This window comes from Marmota monax, unplaced genomic scaffold (assembly GCF_021218885.2).
Source record: "Marmota monax isolate L192 unplaced genomic scaffold, Marmota_monax_Labrador192_F-V1.1 WCK01_AAM20220418_F8-fsc00054, whole genome shotgun sequence".
In the NCBI taxonomy this organism is placed as follows: Eukaryota; Metazoa; Chordata; class Mammalia; order Rodentia; family Sciuridae; genus Marmota; species Marmota monax.
In genome coordinates, this window is record NW_026692145.1 from 229,971 (window position 1) to 250,474 (window position 20,504).

At 38.5% G+C, this 20,504-nt stretch overlaps 1 protein-coding gene and 1 pseudogene across 1 annotated transcript in view; one reads left to right on the top strand and one right to left on the bottom strand.

Annotated features, from left to right (window-relative positions):
• The first annotated feature begins 1,904 nt into the window (after positions 1–1,904).
• Positions 1,905–2,964, top strand: LOC124109923 (dol-P-Man:Man(5)GlcNAc(2)-PP-Dol alpha-1,3-mannosyltransferase-like; annotated as a pseudogene).
• A 4,822-nt stretch (positions 2,965–7,786) lies between these two features.
• The window catches only part of LOC124109926 (cancer/testis antigen 55-like), a 33,303-nt gene continuing 20,585 nt past the window's right edge, over positions 7,787–20,504 (bottom strand). Inside the window, exons 6-8 of the mRNA XM_046468872.1 lie at positions 11,582–11,588; positions 9,060–9,172; positions 7,787–7,978 (exon numbers count right to left, since the gene is read on the bottom strand). Of these exons, the coding sequence (XP_046324828.1) occupies positions 7,787–7,978; positions 9,060–9,172; positions 11,582–11,588 (312 nt within the window). The remainder of the gene's footprint in view (positions 7,979–9,059; positions 9,173–11,581; positions 11,589–20,504) is intronic.

Below are 20,504 nucleotides of genomic sequence, written 5' to 3' on the forward strand. Positions count from 1 at the left end.
ATCTATGTGTCTATAGATTTTGCCTATTCTGCATATTGCTTATTAATGGAATCATACAATTTGTGGACTTTGTGATTGTCTCATTTCACTTGTTGCAGCATATATCAGTACTTTATTTCTTTTTATGGCTGAATAATGTTCCATTGTATGAGTATACTATATTTTGTTTATCTAATCATCCAATGAAAGACATTTACAAAGATGCCAGAATAGTGGTACCAGAACTCACCTGCTCCTCTATGGGATGAAAGCAAAGCAACAGATGTATACTTGCATATGGAGGTGAGTGGTTTTGGGGAGAGCAGAGGAACTCAACAGCAGAGAAACAGACCTGGTGAAATCTTGCAGAATAGCAAGAGAAACAGCGTGCCACAGCACATGTTGTCTAGCACAATAGCCAAGGGATAGCGAGTCCCCTTTCTGCAGGGATAAAGGTGAAAGAGAGTCTCAGTGAGCTCTAATGGTGGAGAAGATGGCACTCTGCAAACATACAACCTAAATAGATAACAGATCTGGGGTGTGCACAGTGAGGTAACTTCCCAGACCTAGAAAAGCAATTCTAGAATTGATATGGAAGCACAAAAGTCTCTGAATAGCCAAAGCAATCTTGAGCAAATAGAACAAAGCAGGAGGCATCACAATATCTGATTTTAAGACATACTACCAAGCCATAATAAAAACTATCACAAGGTGGCCAGCACCTTGCCAGGGTAATTCTTCCTGTGCAGGAGGAAATAAGCCACCTGAGAAAATTAAAGTCTGAAGTAATTAGTGAAGAAATAAGAGACAAAGTCAGAATTGGTTTTAAAGGAGTACCTGATAGATTCTTCCAGTCCTGGTAGGAGCTGAAACAGAACAGTTAGAAAATGGCTCCAGTAGTTCATTTAAGGGAGTACATCAAAGGCAGGGATAAAGTTTCAGGGGTGGAGTGATGTCTTGCAGTGGACAGGTTGATTGGCATCTTGGCAGACCACACCCATCTCTGAGAGGCTGTGAGGCTATGTGGCTGCAGCACGTCACCCCATCTCTTGTGCTGTGTGGAACATTTTTGCAGAGCTAAATGGGAGCTCACATGTATCTGGGCACTCTTATCAGCAGGATGGTTGCTGGAAGTTCCCAAACACCAGATTTTCCTATTCACTGGCTATGATGCCAGTTTGGTCTATGCACAGTACATGGATGGCTTCTGACAAAAAAAAAACCCTGCAAGGTATTGGCATGGAAACTGACATGAAGACCAGTGGAACAGAATGGGGGACCCAGAAATAAATCCATGCACCTTCAGCCAACTGATTCTCAACAAAGTTGCCCAAAAAAACCTACATTAGAGAAAGGACAGCCTCTTCAACAAGATGGTGCTAAAGATTGAAACTTGACCCCATCTCTCATTTGGTACAAAAATCAACCCCAAATTCATCAAAGATCTCAATATAAGACCTGAAACTCTGATATTGCTAGAAGAAAACATCGAGGCAACACTTCAAGACATTGTTGGCACAGGTAATCATTTCCTGGATATGACTCCAGAAGCACAATAAACAAAAGCAAGAATTGACAAGTGGGATTACATCACATTGAAAAGCTTCTGCCCAGCAGAGGAAACAATCAACAGGGTGAAGATAAAACCCACAGAATGGTGGAAAATCTTTGCCAGTTATTCATCTGACAGAAGATTAATATTAAGAATACATGAAGAACTCAATAAACTGCAAAATCAATCAATCCAATAAACATGGAAAATGACTTGAGTAGACACTTCTCAAAATAATTAGTACAGTTGGTCAACAAATATGTGAGAAAAGTGTTCAACATCTTATCAAGCAAATGCAACTGAAAACTACAATGAGATTCCATCTCAATCAGTTAGAATGGCTATTATTAAAAAAAAAAAAGAAGGGTGGGCCATGGCCCAGCCAGCAAGAGTCTGGGAACAATGGCTATGATGCACCTGACAAGACTGGTGCCTACTGCTGCAGGAGCTGTGCTACATGCTGCTGGTAGCCTCCTGCCTCTGCCTGGTGGAGATACAGAGATTGACAGGACAGCCTACATGACCTAGGTATAGGGCATCATCAATGGCATATATGATTATACACAACTGCAGGGTGACACTGGACCTCTTGCCTACCTGGCTAGCTTTCTGTACATCTTTATGGGACTATACTATGCCACTGGCTGGGACATTGATATCCACATGGCACAGAACATTTTTTTTTGGTACTGGGGATTGAGCTCATGGGAACTATACCAGAATCACATCCCCAGCCCTATTTTTGTATTTTATTTAGAGACAGTCTCACTGAGCTACTTAGGGCCTCACTTTTGCTCAGGCTGTCTTTAAACTCACAATCCTCCTGCCTCAGCCTCCCAAGCTGCTGGGATTACAGTCCACTGTGTGCCACTGTGTCCAGCTGCACAGAACATCTTTTCTGTGCTCTACCTGGTCACTTTGCTACTTGATTTCTTAATCTACCATCTACTGCAAGGTATCTCCCTTTGTCTTTTTCTTCACGTGCTTCACTTCTTACCATGTCCATTGCATCTTTGTGCTGTGGCTCTTCAATGACCCAGTGGCCATGGCACTGTTCTTTCTCAGTATCAACCTCTTCCTGGCCCAGTGTTGGGTTAGGGCTGCTGCTGTTTCAACCTGGTTGTGGAGATGAATGTACTACTCTTCACCCCTGGATTGCTACTCCTTCTCCTCATGCAGTTTGATTTGTGTGGTTTCTTCCCCAAGTTGGACACCTGTGCTGTCTTTCAGGTGATGCTGAAGTTCCCCTTCATGCTGGAGAACCCCATTGACTATCTATCCCACTCCTTTGACCTTGGCTGCCAATTTCTCTTTCATAGGACAGTGAACTGGCACTTCCCCTCTCTGAGGTCCTATTCCTGTATCATACTTTCCACCTGACCCTGTTGGCTGCCCATCTCACCATGCTCTTGCTATGTGTCCTCTGCAGATGACACAGGTTGCTGGTGTTGGAGCACATTTTGCTCTCCAGGAATACATACCTGTCTATGTCCTGCTGCTCTGCATGTATGCCATGTTGTCATTCTGCTGCAGCTCTGGCTGGGCCCACAGTCTTTTCCCAAGAGCATCCAGCACAGCAAATAAGTCCCCTGAAATCCACCCCCTTCCCTCCAGTCCACTCTGGGGACCCGGGTGGGATGGACTCTGTGCCTTTTCAAATAAATCTTTCCAAGTCCAAAAAGAAAAAAAGAAAAGAACAAATGCTGGTGAGAATGTGGAGAATCAGGAACAATTATAGGAACACTTATACACTGTTGGTGGAAATGTATGTACAGCTACTATGGAAAAGAGTATGGAGTTTCCTTAAAAACTAAATATAGAACTACCATACAATCCAGCTATACCATTCTTGGGTATATATACAAAGGAAATGAAGTCTGCATACAAAACAGACTTCTGCATACCTATGTTTATTGTGGCCAAGGTGTAGAATCAGCCTCGGTGCATGTCTATAGATGAATTCATACAGAAAATATGGTATATGTAAGGTCCTTGCTTAGTATCTGGACGGCCATCTTAAGTGACAATCGCCATTTTAAGAAAAATTTCTCTTTCCCACCCAAGGGCGTTTCTGAGAAAGGCTCACCACTCCCTCATACTAATCCCACCTCATGGTTAAGCCCTCATTAGGACCTGCTGGGCTTTAATCCCTGAGCTGGCCCCATAAAAGTCCCAAATCCCAAGCCTGTGTTGCCTCTCTCCATCTATGGAGAGATGGCCTTTATTTGTCAGCTCTGACAAATAAACTGTCATGTGTATCTCTGACTGGTCTCCATCTTTATTTCTCGCTTGCCCTTTTCCCAGTTCCTCGCTTTCCTTTAGGTATATATACACAATGGATTATTATTCTGTCATAAAGAAGAATGAAATCTTGTTATTTGCAGGAAGATGAATGGAACTGGAGGACATTGTGTTAAGCAAAATAAGCCAGGCACAGAAAGACAAGTATTGCATGTTTTCATTCACATGTGGAAACTGCAGAAAAAAGGAACACCTGTATATTCCCTATAACAAAGGGGGACAGTAAAACACCATGACCCTGAATCATCTCTATCTGTTCCCCAAATTCTTACCAAGTTAAGAGAACAATGAAAGCAAACCTGGGCTGGAAAGTCTGAGATGCATATTACCTTAAAGGATACTGGCTTTCTCTTATGCACACAGGGAATTACGGAAAGTTAGCACTATGTGTAGAAAGTTACTTTCTTAAATGTACACCAGGACAGTTGCTTCTCAGGGTGTTGGTCAAACAAATGAACAGAGCAAGCCAATGCTGATGACATCACAGCACCGGCAGCCTAACATCTAAAACCCATCTCTGAGTGGAGATGGGTGCAGAACTGAAGGCATTGTGGAAAGGATATGTGTCCAGTCAGCCACCACTAGACAAAACACCCTGATGGAGATGAGGCACTTCTTGGCAAAGCACAGTGAGAGACAGAGGTGCTATATGTCAGCCTGTCACCACTGAACACTTCTTAGAGCAGTCTAAGCTTTCAAGTCTAAGCTTGTAAGCTTTCCCCAATACACCAAACCAATAAACCATCTATCTCCCATGCTCTCTCCAGAAACTTTCTTTGGCCTATACCACTGCCCTGGTACAATTAGGCTCTGGATAAGATATGATGGAGAAGAGAAGAGGGACTACTAGGAATTGGGAAGGAGGTCAGGGGGAATGGAAAAAAGAGAGGCTGGGGAGAGAGGGTAGAAAGGTGGATGGACATGAAAGTATGAAAATACCATGGTGAATTAAATTAATTTGTACAGTTAATGTATATAATATGTATTAATAATTATAGTTTCAAAATATATTCCAATTCTTTTTTTTTTGTTGTTGTTGTTGTTCTATGAAATCTCATCTTGAATCAGTCTTTCTTTGGTTTTTATCTATTACTCTCTGGAGAGCCAGGGGACTTTTTAATGGTATTAGAGTCATCTGTCTGGTTGTCTCACTACAGTGTGAGATCTCCTTGGGTTTCTTTTAAATGTCTTACATTCAAAATGATTTTATATTCTCTAGCACCAAACACAGCATTCCTGAATTTTAAATGAATTGGTACAGGCACTTTCCTAAATATCTACCTCTTGGTAGTTTCAAAGCTGAGGCTTTCCAAAAAACTGAGGCATTGTGAAGACCCCCTCTTCAAACCCTAGAAATGTTGCTCAGAGTAACAACAATGAGTTTATTAAAAGGATAGTAAAAGGAAAGGCGGGCTCTCTCAAGGTAGAGAGTGGGTCCTCTCAGAGAGGAAAGACACAAAGTGCCTCTCCTGCATTCCAATTTTATTGGGGATCCCAGGGAAGTGTCCAGAGAGTCTCACTCAGGTCCACCTCTTGACTTTTGACTGACAACGGTGTGACATAAGACTTTCAAGTCCCCACTACCATAAAAATTCTATGTTACCTTGCCCATGCTGAGGGTTCTGATTAGACTTTTGTAGTTGTAGATGGACACAATACTTGTATTTTATTTATTCATCTTTATGTGGTACTGAGAGTCAAACCCATTGCCTCACATACGCTGGGCAAATGCTCTACCACTGAGCCACAACCCCAGCCCCCTGATTGGATCCTTAACCATAGAATTTTCCTTATCTTCCAAAATTCGGTCAGTGAAAAAGTTCACGAAATTATTTCCCTTCAAAGTAACTTGGGTTCCTCTTATCAATGTTATTTTTTGCCTGTCTTTCCTTGCAGAAAACAGGTAATTTGTTGAGGAATGTGACATATCCTGTTCATGTAGGCCAGGCAGGGATGCAGGTAAATTTCTTTTTGGCAAAGAAAGCATGTGGGGGTCAGCACAGTGGACCCATTTTATAGAATTTCTCTCTCTCTCTCTCTCTCTCTCTCTCTCTCACCAGGGATTGAACTCAGGAGTACTCGACCACTGAGCCACATCCCCAGCCCTATTTTGTATTTTATTTAGAGACAGAGTCTCACTGAGTTGCTTAGCACCTCACTGTTGCTGGGGCTGGCTTTGAACTCACGATCCTCCTGTCTCAGCCTCCTGAGCCCCTGGGATTACAGGCATGTGCCCAGCAGTTGTCTCAGATATTATGCCATTTTTTTTGCAGAAAGGTGGAGAGTGACCATTATGTAAAGCTTAAAAAAATTTTTTTTAGTTGTTGATGGACTTTATTTTATTCATTTATTTATATGCAGTGTTGAGAATCGAACCCAGTGGCTCACACATGTGAGGCAAGTGCTTTACCCCTGAGCCACAATCCCAGACTGTGAGAAGCTTTTTAAAAATAAAATTGTGCTCATATTACTTAAAGATCATTTATTATTAAAGTTTCTTTGGTACAAGTTTAGAAAGCAGAAAATACTTATGATATACATTGAAATAGAATAGTCTAAATCAACGCATATCATTTTTTCATGACAGATAAGCAAACATTTTTTTTTCTGATCTGAAAATCAAAGTTAACACATTAGGTGTTATAGATTTGTGCATTATAGTTGAAATATTATACTTGAGAAAATTTACTACCATGTTACAAAGTATAGGTTGATAAATTTTAATCTGTGTCCAAAGATTCTGCACCACTATCATTGGTTTTGTTATCTGAGACTCTGTCCTTAGCACGAAGCATACAAGATGTGTTTCCAGTTATTCCTACAGCACAAACAAATCAGGTGAGTTGGCTTTCAGGAACATACTAACAATGTGGGTGTGCTGAGAATTCTAGGCTTGTGGCTCACAGTGCAGGAGAAGACAAATGCAAATCCATATGCCACTGGTCAATACATTGCTGCTCTGTTTTCCTTTTAAGCAGTGTGACAAGCTGAACTGTACCATGAAATGATTATGTGATGAAAGGATCTGAATCAAGTTTTGCACTGAAAAAACAGGATGTACCAATTATGTGGTGGTACTTATTACATGCTGAAATATGGTAATCCACGTACTTCATCTATCATTTTTAAATGATGAAGATGATTCTATTTAAGCTGCTTTTTTGCTGTATGCTTAACTTTTATCTTTTTGCATTGCCTCTGCAGAATACTTTATATTCTTAGTGAGAAGAAAAGGCAAAATTAAGAAAGATCCAAAAATGATTGGCATTGTGTACAGCTTGGGAATGCAGCATTAGGTTTTTATCTTATTTAATCAGGCATTTTAACAAGTGTCCTAACAGATCAGTAAAAAGATGCTGAGAGCCACAGCCGAAGGGGCCCCAGCAAACTTCCAGCTGCCAGCAAACTTTCAGCTGCTGGCTGATGATTGGCTCACAGCGGCCCCAGCAACATCTAGCTGATTGGCTCCTCGGCCCCAGCAACATCTAGCTGATTGGCTCCTCTGCGGTGATGCTCATTGGGCTGTTTCCCTGCCCTTTCAGACCACGGAGCTGCTCATTGGGGGACTTTTTTGGCTCCGCCCACGTGACCCAGCCAATCGGCCTCAAGAGCAGGAGGATTGGGGGAGGTGGAGAGAAGCTTGTGTGGGAGAGAGAGGCTTGTGGAAAGCCGGTGGTGGCAGTTGAGGCTCTGAGGGTTTTTCCTGAGAGGCTGTTTTGTTTGGCGTGTGTGGTTCTAAAAATAAAGTTAGTTTCTTTTGACAAGTGGCTCCTGATTGTGCCCAGCCAGACTGGGGACCATGGTCCCCAGGGAGCTACCCAGTAAGTCTACAAGAAAAGGCTAATTTAATGTATTGTTTGGGCTCACTAAGCTTAGCTTTTCTTTAATGGTTTAATACCAGGCCCTTTACTGCCCATGGGAATAAAGACCAACAGGAAACAAAGGGTTTTGCTTTTACAATATGTGCACAGGGGTCATAGAAACTGCTCTCCAAATATAGCAGGCCTGAACGCTCTCTACTATGACCACGTCAACCATATCATTTGGTTGAGGTACGTAACCGGCAGGAAGCTTCAGAGAATCCAAAGTGAAAAAGATGGTGTCGTCCACCACACCATGTCGCCCATGTACACTGCTAATGCAGACCTGTGATGAGAAATGATGGGAATGGTTGTGTAAAAGCACAGTCCATCCTCACCAGCTCTGCACCTCCTCACTCTGCCTCTAACCTGTGGGTCAACTCCAACCCTGGCACTGATTTCCCAACCTGCCTGGCACACTGGCAATGCCAGGGGTGCTTTTAAAACACACCAGTGCCAAGGTCCCACCTCATGCCAATTAAATTGGAATCTCTGGGGATGGTCCTTGTGTCTCTGGTGAGAGAACTTGGGAGACCTTGAGCTAAATATTACCCACAATGGCCATTAACCTCTATAGTTAACGTTGAAAGAGTAAACAGGATTGAGTAAAAAAGGTTTGTGGTGGTAAGCAGACCATAACTTTTTTTGACGAATTTTTAAATTTTATTCATTTATTGGTATGTGCTGCTGAGAATCGAACCCAGTGCCTCACACATGCTAGGCAAGTGCTCTACCACTGAGCCACAACCCCAGCCCAGACCATAACTTTATCTACTTTCTTGGCCACATTCCAAGCTCCTCCCTAAAATTTTACTATTGCACAAAATGAATTTAATTTATCAACTAATTTTCAGTTTCCACTAACCAAATCACAGCCAGCTCTTATTGGTGATCTCAAGCCCCACTCCACTCTTTCCCAGCAATTCCCAGCAACACAATATTTCTATTTTTGTTGCACTTGGAGTATTTTAATACCTCCCAAATAAACAACATCATTTAGATCATAATTATATGTGTGTTCTACATTATTCTCTAATTATTTTCTTTCACAAGTGCAGCCTTTTCTTTTCTTTTTTTTTAAAGTTTTTTTCTTTTTTTAGTTTTTGGCGGACACAACATCTTTGTTTGTATGTGGTGCTGAGGATCGAACCTGGGCCGTACGCATGCCAGGCGAGCGTGCTACCGCTTGAGCCACATCCCCAGCCCCATGCAGCCTTTTCAATAAGAAAATAGGCTCCTTTTTGGCAAGGAGTAATATTTTGTTTTAGGTTTTCCCACATATCTAATAGAATTCTGGGCAGCAGAAATTATCACTAAAGAAGGATAAGCAGAAACAAAAGGAAAAGTACAACATGCAAACATACTACCTTGTTCACATGTTTGTGTCTCAGAGGCTTCACTGAGAGGGCTTTCCTGCTCTTTGTGTCTGGATGGATGGCAAATTCAACTTCTACTCGGTCACCCTTATATGGCTCAAAATCTAAAATAGCCATAGTGAGAAATCAAGTTAGAATAGCTTTTATTTTTGGTAATGTTACATTTTATAGTAATTTTGAAACTGCTATACCCTAAAATAGTTTCTATTTTATCTAAGGGACATTTTGAATTGAACTTCAAACCACTAACTTCTAATCTTCCAATCAAAAGGGAAGTTTGTAATCCTTCAGATGTTGATTTAACGAAGTCAAATGAGAAGAGGTGTCAACTGTGCATCTAAATCAATCTCTGGGCCTTGGTTCTTGAGATATCAAATGAGTACTACAATCATAGCAGTACTTACCATATAGTTGCAGGGACAATGAATCAATATATATAAAACTCATACAATGGTGCCTGGCACCTAATCAGCACCAAATAAATGATGATTGTGACTTGTAATAGCATTAGCCATAGCATATATTGCTATAGAAACAATTTTATCAGTTGTTTTGGACAGATAAGCATTATATACTTTATATCTTACAGTTACAAACAAATGTATACATATGTGTACAATAAATTGAGTCACAAGGTAAGAAGGATCAGGGAGGATTTGGTGCAAATATAATTCTCTGGGGCTGCGTTGTGGCTCAGTGGTGGAGCATTTGCCTAGCATGTGTAAGGGCCTGGGTTCTAACCTCAGTACCACATAAAATAAGTGAATAAAAATATACCATAGTAGCTGTAATAAAGTTATTAAAAATAATTCTCAAACACTGGCTACCAGAAATGTATATTGGTATAACCACTTCAGAAAACTGGCAATTATCAACTAAAGTTAAAACATTTCTGAACTTTATGACTCAGCATTTCCTAGTTCTTTGTAGTCTTTTCTCATTTTTCCACAATTTCCATTATGACTAAATTTTAGAATGCCCCATGACATGCATTAGACCTCTTCCCTTTTGTTCTCTTTTATTCTTATCTCTTCACATTCCTTTTTGTGTGGCTTTATAGGATATCTTTGAGCTGATAGCTCCAAAATGCACATGCCTGAAGTGCTAATCAACCTCAGTTTCATACAACCAATTCTTACTCAAATCATTATGTCTGAAGCTAAATCCTTGCTAGTCTAGTCATATAACTAATTTTGCTCCTCAGCCTCTCCATACCTCAGAAATGGAAACTCTTCCCTTAGCATAACTCAAACTTACACATTTAAAGTAAATTGTGACTTCTCTTTTCTTCATACCAAGTGTCTGATGATTCATCAGCTAATACTTTCACCTCTATTCTAAAATATTTTCCAAATCAAATCAATCCTTAGAGCCTCAACTATTACTTACCTTGTCCAAATACCCATTATGACTCACCAGGACTATTGTGATAGACTCCTAACTTGTCTTCTCAAAGATATCTTTGTCCCATAGAGACTATTCTGAACACCACAGTCAGGATAAACATCTTAAAATATAATTCACCAAATATCAGAATGTCAAATTGAGTTAGCTTTGATCTATATCAGTTGCCATACTTGGGTGAAAAAATATAGCCCAGAGAGGCCTCCATATATAGTAAACTGCAACCTCACTTGATGTGTGGACAAGTAGTAACTTAACAGAATATACCTTGGTTACCAAGCAACTGAACCTCAAACCAATCACAGCAACTTTAGCCTCAGCCAATCCCAGGTCAAAGGCTGCCAAATTATGCCCAAATAAGGAAAACATTGAATTTTACCAGTCAGGTCATCTCTGTACTCATTCCTTTCTTTTTTCATTTTCTTCTGTTTTTTAGAATAAATATAGCTTATCATATTGGAAATAGAGGCATTCTGAGTTATCATTAGTCCAGAATGCTGCATGGTTTGAGAATATTTCTCTTGCTCAAGTAAACTATTAAATTTAACTGATATTAGGGTTTTTTTCAACAGTATTGCTTATAACCTCCCTAAAAGTCAAATCCTTACAATGACCTTCGAATCCCTATGTGGCTCATACTCTTATTCCAATCAGATTTCAGGCATACTTGAGCCTCTGAAGGACTGCTGTTTATAAATCAGCCCACCGTCTTACCATGGGAATGATTTTGTTTTTGGTGGGGGGTAAATGGTTCCTTCTCATTTTCATTAGAGTTGTATGGAAAGTAGGCTGTGAGTTACTCCATGATGACTTGAACAATTTTCAGACTGTGCCTAACCCTGAGTTATTCCATTTTATAAAGTAGTAGTTTGCCATGAGTTACTCCATTTTGAGTACAAGTGCTAAGGCAGAATGACTCTGTACCGTGTTTGTACAAGTAAACAACCACCCTCTGCCCAGAACAATCATAAGGCACAGATTGATAAATAACTTATTCATGCCAACTCATCAAACTAAATCAGGAGCATCCACACATGTGGGTAACCCAAATCATATTCCAGATGCCAGACACATGAGCTTATCAACTTCACCAGATGTAACCCACTCACCTAAGACCTATAAAAGGAAAAGTCCCCCATGACTGAACATAGTGGCATCCTGATCCTATCGATTTTCCTTGCCCAGGAAATTGCCACAGTGATGAACTTCTGATTTTCTGTCCCTGGACTTCAGCTTCGCATGGTTTTTCTTGCCGTTGATGATGATGCATGGCCTACTCTAAGCTGACACTTTGAAGCTGCTGTTTGGACCCTCACCTTAACAACTTTGTGGAACTGGTCCATTAAAACCCTTATCTGACCAATTACAGTGAATCTTGCACTTATATCTGCTCTCTGTCTTTGCTCTTGACACAGCATCCTATAACCCTGAGGCTGTCTTAACTCTTTCTTAATCTTTCTGTGATCCATGTATATCACTTTCTGAAGTGTGACTTGAGTTTTTATAGACATTGGAAATTAAGATTGAAGTGGATTAAAAGAATTTGTGATTATCCAGCTTATGACTGTCAGGTGTTCCACAAGAATTCAGTGAATTGCCACTGCTGAATATATAGCACGCTATATATTCATAGTATAGCCTGTGAATTTGTTGTTACTCTATAAATTATGACATTGTGCAAAAACACAAACATGTTTGGTCTATACTGATGACACAGCTCACTCAGAACAGTTGAAAAATTAGTAAAATCAGTTGGAAATATTTTAGGTCTCTACTAAAGTTTTACCTTTTCAGTAACTGAAATTTCAACCCATTGCTCCTTAGATTTCTATTATTCCTTAAAGTATGACTCAGCAGTTTTAGTTCTAGTTTTAAGTATATAAGCTACATGACAAAGCCATAGTTCCACAAACAGACTTGTACAAAGAGGTTTTGGTGGGATTTTTTCAGAATAGCTAAAAGATACTATCAGCCACATGACTTTCAATAGAACAATTGAGAAACCGATGCATTAAATATAACAGAATGGACCTATAGACACATATAAAAACATAGATGAGTCTGAAAACATTCTTCTTAATGAAAAATGTCATACATAATATGATTCCATTTCATAAAATTCTCAAACAGGAAAATTAAACCTATGGTAGATAAAATATAGAATGATGTTTCCCTGGGAGTGGGAATAAGGATTGACTATGGAAGGTTATGAGGGTAATATTTCATTACAAGCACTTGTTAAAACCCAAAGACACTCAGAACAAAAAAAACTAAAACAAATGTTGAACTTGAGTTGTTGATACACATACTAGAATTCATAGTACACAATATAAATGTATCTAACTTTCAACAAAATAAAAAAATATAACATAGATTGGTGAATAGATGGGATGATGAATACATGGATAGATATGTGAAAATGTGATAAACAAGTATAATAAAATGTTACTGACAGAATTCAGGTGGTGGTTATATGGTTATTCACTGTGAAAATATTTCAAATTTGATGTATATTTGAAAACTTTCTTAATAAAAAGAATTTATCCAGGACAGGGAACATCTATTTCCTTTCCATTTTCATTAGAGTCGTGTGGAAAGTAGGCTGTGCCCTACTTTTTTTTACTGTTACAGATAACAGAAATCTCACTAATATGGTAAAATCTGAAATACAATCATGAGTAATATGCCTCTCATGTCCATATTCATTTCAGATACAAGGCAGCTAACACCCACCTTCTAAGGAGTACATAAAATATGCTTGATCATAAAACAGTGTCCTTAGACATGAGTGACTATGGAAAGCTAACTCTAACATCTCACAAAGTGAGAGGTATCAGAGGCTCCTGGCCCAGCCAGCCCCTTAGTAGACGACTCTTCACTCCATGGTCTATGCCATGGCCTAAAAAAGGCAAGATTTTTGTCAGATCATCAAGCTGGCAGGATCACTGGGTTATTTGGGATACTGCAGGTTAGGTTTACATGAAACACTTAAGGGAAAGAACAGTATAGATGTCTTAATACATATATATCAGTCCTAATGCTCTTACTAGGGTGTAAATTTATAACTATTTCTTTATTTAATAATTTGGCAACCTTCCTGTTGTGGTTTGGATACTAGGTATCCCCCCAAAGCTCCTGTGTTAACAAAGGGACATGCAGAGGTAAAATGATCAGAATATAAGAGCTGTAACCTAATCAGTTCACTCTACTTTGAATGGAGTGGCTGGTAACTGTAGGCAGGTGGGGTATGGCTGGAGGAGATGGGTCACTAGGAGCATGCCCTAGAAGCATGTATCTGCCCTGCAACCTCTTTCCATATCATTCTCTGCCTTCCAGCTGTCCTGAGGAAAGCAGCTTCCTTATGCCATGCCCTTCTCACATGATGTTCTGCCTCACTTTAGGCCCAAATTAATAGAGTGAGTTGACCATGAACCGAAACTCTCTGAAACTGTGAGCCAAAATAAACTCTCCCTTCTCTAATATGTTCTTGTCAGGTATTTTGGTCACAGTGATGTCAAGCTAACACACTTCCTTTAAGTTTTCAATAAAACCTTTTGGCAACAATGAGCTTAAGAAAAGTGCACGCTTAGGGAAAATGAGTAATTAATTGGCTTTCCAAAGAGGTTGATGAATACATGGCTTGTGCAATACATCCGTGTTATGGGATTAATGTTTGTATTTCCCCTCATCCCTAAATTCATATTTTGGAGCACTGAGCCCTGGTGTGGTTGTTTTTGGAGACAGAGACCCTAAGGAAGTAGCTAAGCTTAAGTGAGATCATAAGGATGGACCCCTAATTGGGACTAGTGTCCCTATGAGAAGAGATACCAGAGAACTTGTTCCTTCTTTTTATCTATGTATGCATGCACTGAGGAAAGTCATGTGAGGACATAGTAAAAAGGCAGCTATCTGCAATCCTGGAAGAGAGCCTTCACCAGAAACAAAACCCATGGTAGTCTATTCTTGGAATTCTAGCCTTCAGAACACTGAGAAAATAAATTTCGGTTAAGCCCAGTTGATGGTTTTATGTTATGGAAGCCCAAGCAGATTAAGATAATCTGTCAACATTTCTCCTCTACTGTGGAGGTTGTAGTGATATCACTAAACCACAGGAAAAGCAGAGGACCCAAATGTGCTGAAGCATTTACTTCATAACTTATTAAATATTTTAAGAACATCATGCCCAAAGAAAACAAGTTATCATGAGAAACTACAAAAAAGTACATTTATATATAATTCTATGATCCATGACTTTTAAAGTCTGCTATAACATAATTTCAACAATTTTATTCCAATATTTCTTAGGTACATTAGAAAAATGAAGCAACAGCTGTGACTAGGTTAGCTCCACTAGAAGAATTCACAAAGAGTTATATGATGGCAGATGTTTTAAAAAGGAAAAAGAGTTAGGTAAATTCCAGTAATGGAAGTTCTTTCTGGCAAAAGTGAAATATATGACATTACTAAGAATGCTATTGTAAATTCAGTTAAAAAGTCCTATAGTGGAGGTAAAACTGTTTTTGTACTGCTAATGCAAATACAAATTTGGAAAAAGGCATCATAGTAAACCATGTGGTTCTTAGGAATTAAGAAATTGATAGAGCAGAAATGTACTTAGAATTGGTTGTGGTACAAACATAATTCATTACTTCATGCAAACATACTATGTATGGCATTCAACTAATTGAAACTGAAGGTATAGTAATCAAAATGTACAAAATGAGTGTCCATGTATTTTATATATTCAAAATAACTGAACTACAAATCTTTTGGGACTGAATACAAAAGTCCTCATGCATGCTAGGAAAACACTCCTTCACTGAGCTACATCCCTCGCCCAGATTTCAAGCATGCTTGATCTTCTAAAGGACTACTGTGTAAGTAAGCCCAACTGTCCTACTGTGCAAGTGTTTTTTGTTTTGAAACGAGTCCTTTCAAATCAGTAAAATCAGTTGGAAATCTTCAACTGAAAATTCAACAAACAGCATCAGAATTCAGTTTTGAAGTCTTTGGAGAATTATAATTATGGATATGAAATTTCCAAAGAGAAAAATGTTGAAATTTATCTATAAAAAATGGATAAGTTGTGGGGCTGGGACTGTAGCTCAGTGGTAGAGCACTTGTATAGCATGTGTGAGGCACTGGGTTCAATCTTCAGCACCACACAAAAAAAGTGGATAAAATAAAGGTATTGTGTCCATCTATAATGATGATAAAAAATTTTTAAAATGTAGATTGTGAAAAAATATATACATCACAGCTCAAATTGTTTACAAATTTGAAATTAGATGGTTATATATTTATGACCCCAGGCTTTTAATTCAGGACACATGTCACATAAGAATAGAACACTGTGGTAAGACTCTCTTAATGTAGCTCTTATTTGTCATTGGAAAATATAATTTTTCATTTATATTGTATAACAAAATTGAAGGAAATTAAGGATAGCAGTGAATTTGTTGTTGTATCTAAAATTGGCAAAATATTTAAAAGTTCTAAAATTTCCATTAACATATACAAATACTTTCTTTTTCAGAAGCAATTTTAGTTTTGAAAAATGTAAAAGTAATACTAGTTTTTAATTTGTTCTTTCTAGATATACATGAGAGTAGAGTGTATTTTGATATATTATACATATGTAGAATGAGTAAAACTTGTTCCAATTAGGATTCCATTATTGTGGTTGTACATGAATTGGATTCACATTAGTCATGTATTTATATATGAGGACAGGAATGATATGTCAGATTCATTCTACTGTCTCTCCTATTACCATCCCCACATCCTTCCCTTCATTCCCCTTTGTCTAGTCCAATGAACTTCTAATCTTCCCCTCCCTTGTTGTGGGTTAGCATCCACATATCAGAGAGAAATCCATATGCAGTAGAATGAAATTGAACTCCTATCTCTCACCCTGCACAAAGCTCAACTCAAAGTGGATCAAGAACCTAGGAATTAGACCAGAGACTCTTTGCCTACTAGAAAAAAAAGTAGGCCCAACTCTCCATCATGTCAACTTAGGAACTGATTTCCTCAATAAGACTCCTAAACCCCAAGAAATAAAATCAATAATCAATAAATGGGATGGTCTCAAACTAAGCAGTACTATTTTAAAGGTCCAAACATCAAACCAATCTGTCCAGGTATAAATATGTTAAAGCCTGATTTAATTTAAGTCACCTGTAAAACTCTCTTTAGTCTAAAAGATGACTCAGGTTGGACAATGGAGGTCATGGCCACCTCAAGCATATCTGTAGCTACAGGAGGGGTTGCTCAAGAGAAGCTATGAACTTTGGTAGAAGAATAAAGACATTGCCAACATGCAGCCTGGCAATGAGGTAGCTAAGGGAATTAATATCCCAACATCTCCCTGCCTAGTCCAGTCTCCTACTTGTGCTTCCCATTAGCTAAATACAACCACACAACTATTGTCACTAAAGGGCATATCAAAACAGAAAATCTACCTCTGGACTGAGTAAGATGCTAAACAATTAGTTAGGCAACCCATGACCCAAGGGAAAGTCCAAAAAGCAATAAGAAAACTGCATGGAATTTCCTTTTATTCTTTCTAGTGAGTACTTGAGATAGTTTGTTCTGGAAAGCAAAGAAATAACCATATTTATGACCCCAGGATTTTAATTCAGGACACATGTCACATAAGAATAGGCAGATGTCATAGAACTATATTAGTGCCTAACCTGAAAAATAAAGGGGGAGAAAATAGCACATTGTCTATATGGACTGTCATGGTTTGAATATGAGGTGTCCTGTCAAAGCTCCTCTGTTAATGCAAGAATAATAAGAGGTGAAATGATTAGATTATGAGAGCTATGACTTAATTAGTTCATTGTAGTTTGAATAGACCAAGTGGATGGTAACTGTAGGCAGGTGAGGCATGGCTGAAGGAAGTGGGTCACTGGGATCTGTGCCTGCCCCATCCCCTCCATTTTCTCTGCCTTTTGGCCACCATGAGCTGAGCAGTTTTCCTACCATAATGATGTTCTGCCTCACCTCAGTCCCAGAAAGTGGAGCTGGCGAACCATGGACTGAACACTCTAAAACTGTGAGTCAAAATTAATCTTTCCTCCTCTAAGTTGTTATTGTTAGGCATTTTGGTCACAGAGATACAATGCTGATTGTCACATGGTTCTTCTAACTCCACCTTTTAGTCTAATTGACTTATTTCATTTTAGCATTCTTCATCAAAATGCTTAAATATTGTATTGTATATTAATATATAAAAATAGTCTGAAATCCATTACTGGTGTTAAGCATTTCCATGAATAATGTTCATGGACCCAAGACCTTAACTCTAGTCTGAAATATGGAGTTGGTGATCACCACCATTTTGAGCAGGCAAAACCAGTGGGATCATGGGCTATGAAGCAACAATTAGAGGCCTCTTCTGTTAATGCACAAATATCAAATGCACTCAATCCCTCCCTCTCACACTCCTGTTATACACAGTCTGCAAATGTCCTGACCGGCAGGACACATCAACGTGGGCAGTGAACCTAGATGGGGAGGAATGAAGGGACAAGAGACACAGAAGGATGACAGCAAGACAGGAGTTCTGATCAAGCTGCAAACTTTTATTGTTCACACAGGGGTATTTATGGGCTGGGAATGGGGGAGCTCTCTTATCGGCAGTTGCTGGATGTCTTCACAAGGTGAGATAACCGCAGGATGTTTCAGGAAGATAGGTGGCTGCAGGATGTCTCAGGGAGATAGATGGCTGCAGGGTGTCTCCCAGGGGGCTGTTTCTTGTAATTGTCAGGCTATTCTTTGAAGGAGAACTCCCTTCTAGTCCCTGGCATCTCCCCCTTACTTATATAAAATATTTGACCATACCTTACCGGCCTGTGTCTAATAGAGAAATCTTTAATTCTGTTACTTAGGGCTGGATAACCATACTAGCAAACATTAGGCCTACCTGTGTAGGTTAGAAATAAAGGCCTTAAACTAAAAACTATTCTGGCAGTCCCTTTTGATGGTTATCAGGCATTCCTGTCTGAGAATCTCTTTTGCAGCCTCCAGTTTACTTATTCTTGGAAGTTACATTTAACTATTATTATCATTTAAAATGCCCAGGAATAGCTGTGTTTTGGCTTTGACTGTCTTTGCTAAGTGTTTAAGATGAAGCAAGTCAAACTGACTTTTGTTTCTATCTATTGTTAACAGTCAGCTGAGTTTCCCTGGGAGTCCTCGGGGAACTTATAGCAGCTTTTCAGTTCTGCTAGTGCTATTTCCGCTAGGATGGGTCCAGGCCTTGCTTGACCATATGGCTTCCCTCGGAAGCATCAGGGATGTCTCCCTTTTCTGATGACCCTCCTCTTCACAGCAAATGCACTGATTGGCTTTCTGTCCTCCACTGGTCTCATTAATCTCCCTGTTCAGGAGGTTATGTGGCCTAGAGTTGCAGAGCTCTTTGGAGAAGTCCCCTATTCCCTGACTCAGACTGACTCTGAGGGCAAGAGCCAAATATTGGTTTTCTTGGCCCTTTTAATTTAACTTTAATTTTAGAACTTAATCTTAAACATCCAGCAAATAAGTTTTAACAGCCTTATATAAAAAGTACTGGGCTTTAATGTCTATCTCTCTATCCTGTAGATGATAACTCCTTATCTTAAATTAACCCAGGTTGTGTGTTCTTAAATCAGTACCTCTGCAAAACATTAACAAGCAATCCTTAGACCACCTATAAGCAAACTACAAACTAAAATTAACTAGGGTAAAAACATATTTAGTTTATATAGTAGCTACCTCGAATTTTGGCAGGGTTATACATTATAATCCCTTGTTTGAGATCCTAGTAATCTTGGCAAAAACCAACTTTTGGACACAACTTTAAATGTACTGAAATCTGGCCTACTTCTTTCATAGTCTCGGGCTTTTCATAAATCTTAAGTACTATAGTTCTGAAGCTGATCTTTGCTTTTTAGACATCATTTTACAAAGCTTACATAAATTGTTGTTCAAGTTTACATGAATATTAGCTAACACCATAATATCACATCTAAAACATGAATTAAAGGCTGAAAACTTTTAACCTTTTATAGAAAAGTAGCAAAGTACTTTTGTGTTTTACAATAAAACCTTCACACAGATTAGGCTCTCATTAACTTAAAAATACATTTAAATTGTATCTCAGTGTAAAAAGTAACATGGAACTTTACATAACTTATTGATAATAAGTACAGTTATAGAACACAATGATATAAATAAATCTCCAACATGTTTTTCTTTTAAGCCTAAAATTACCATACAACTTCAGAACACCAGCTTGATATAATGCTCTTTTGAAGCTTCTACCTTACAGACTTGTATACCTGGAAGATATGAATTAATAGCACCATAATTACATTGATGATTTTATATTAACCAAGTTTAACTCTTAAATAATCATTACAATATTGAAAAATAACAGTTGTTGTTTAACCATAGTTGTATAATTTTTGATTTCTTTAAGATTACTTGTTCAAAAACTTACACATATAACCAATTTACACAGACCTTTTTTATCACTTACTTAAACCCTTTTGTTAACTTAATCATATAGACTTTTTTATCCAGAAACACATTTTCCCTCTATTAAATCCATATCTAGAACCTTTTAGTTTTTTTCCATCTGTTAACCTTCTTTTTTGTTCACATTTTGAAACAATACTTGTAAATTTCTGAATTTAAGCAATTATTTCATAGACATCAACATTTTATTAGGTTTTATTTTTGAACACCTAGAAAAACTTATAAGCTTAATTTTAAAGACATCTTTACTTTTATCTGTTTATCCAATTTAAATTGAACCATTTGAATCACGTGAATCAAAGATATTTGGATCCTTTTTTTTTTTTGAGCGCTCCTCATATATCTGCCAATTGTCATATCACTGCATGATATATGGACATATACACATATAGACATACTGACATACAACACATAACACAAATGTAACACATACACAAGGCCTTGTAGCTGTTTTTTTTTTTTCCAGGTGAAATCTCCATTGCAATGTTTAAAAACTCCACAGTT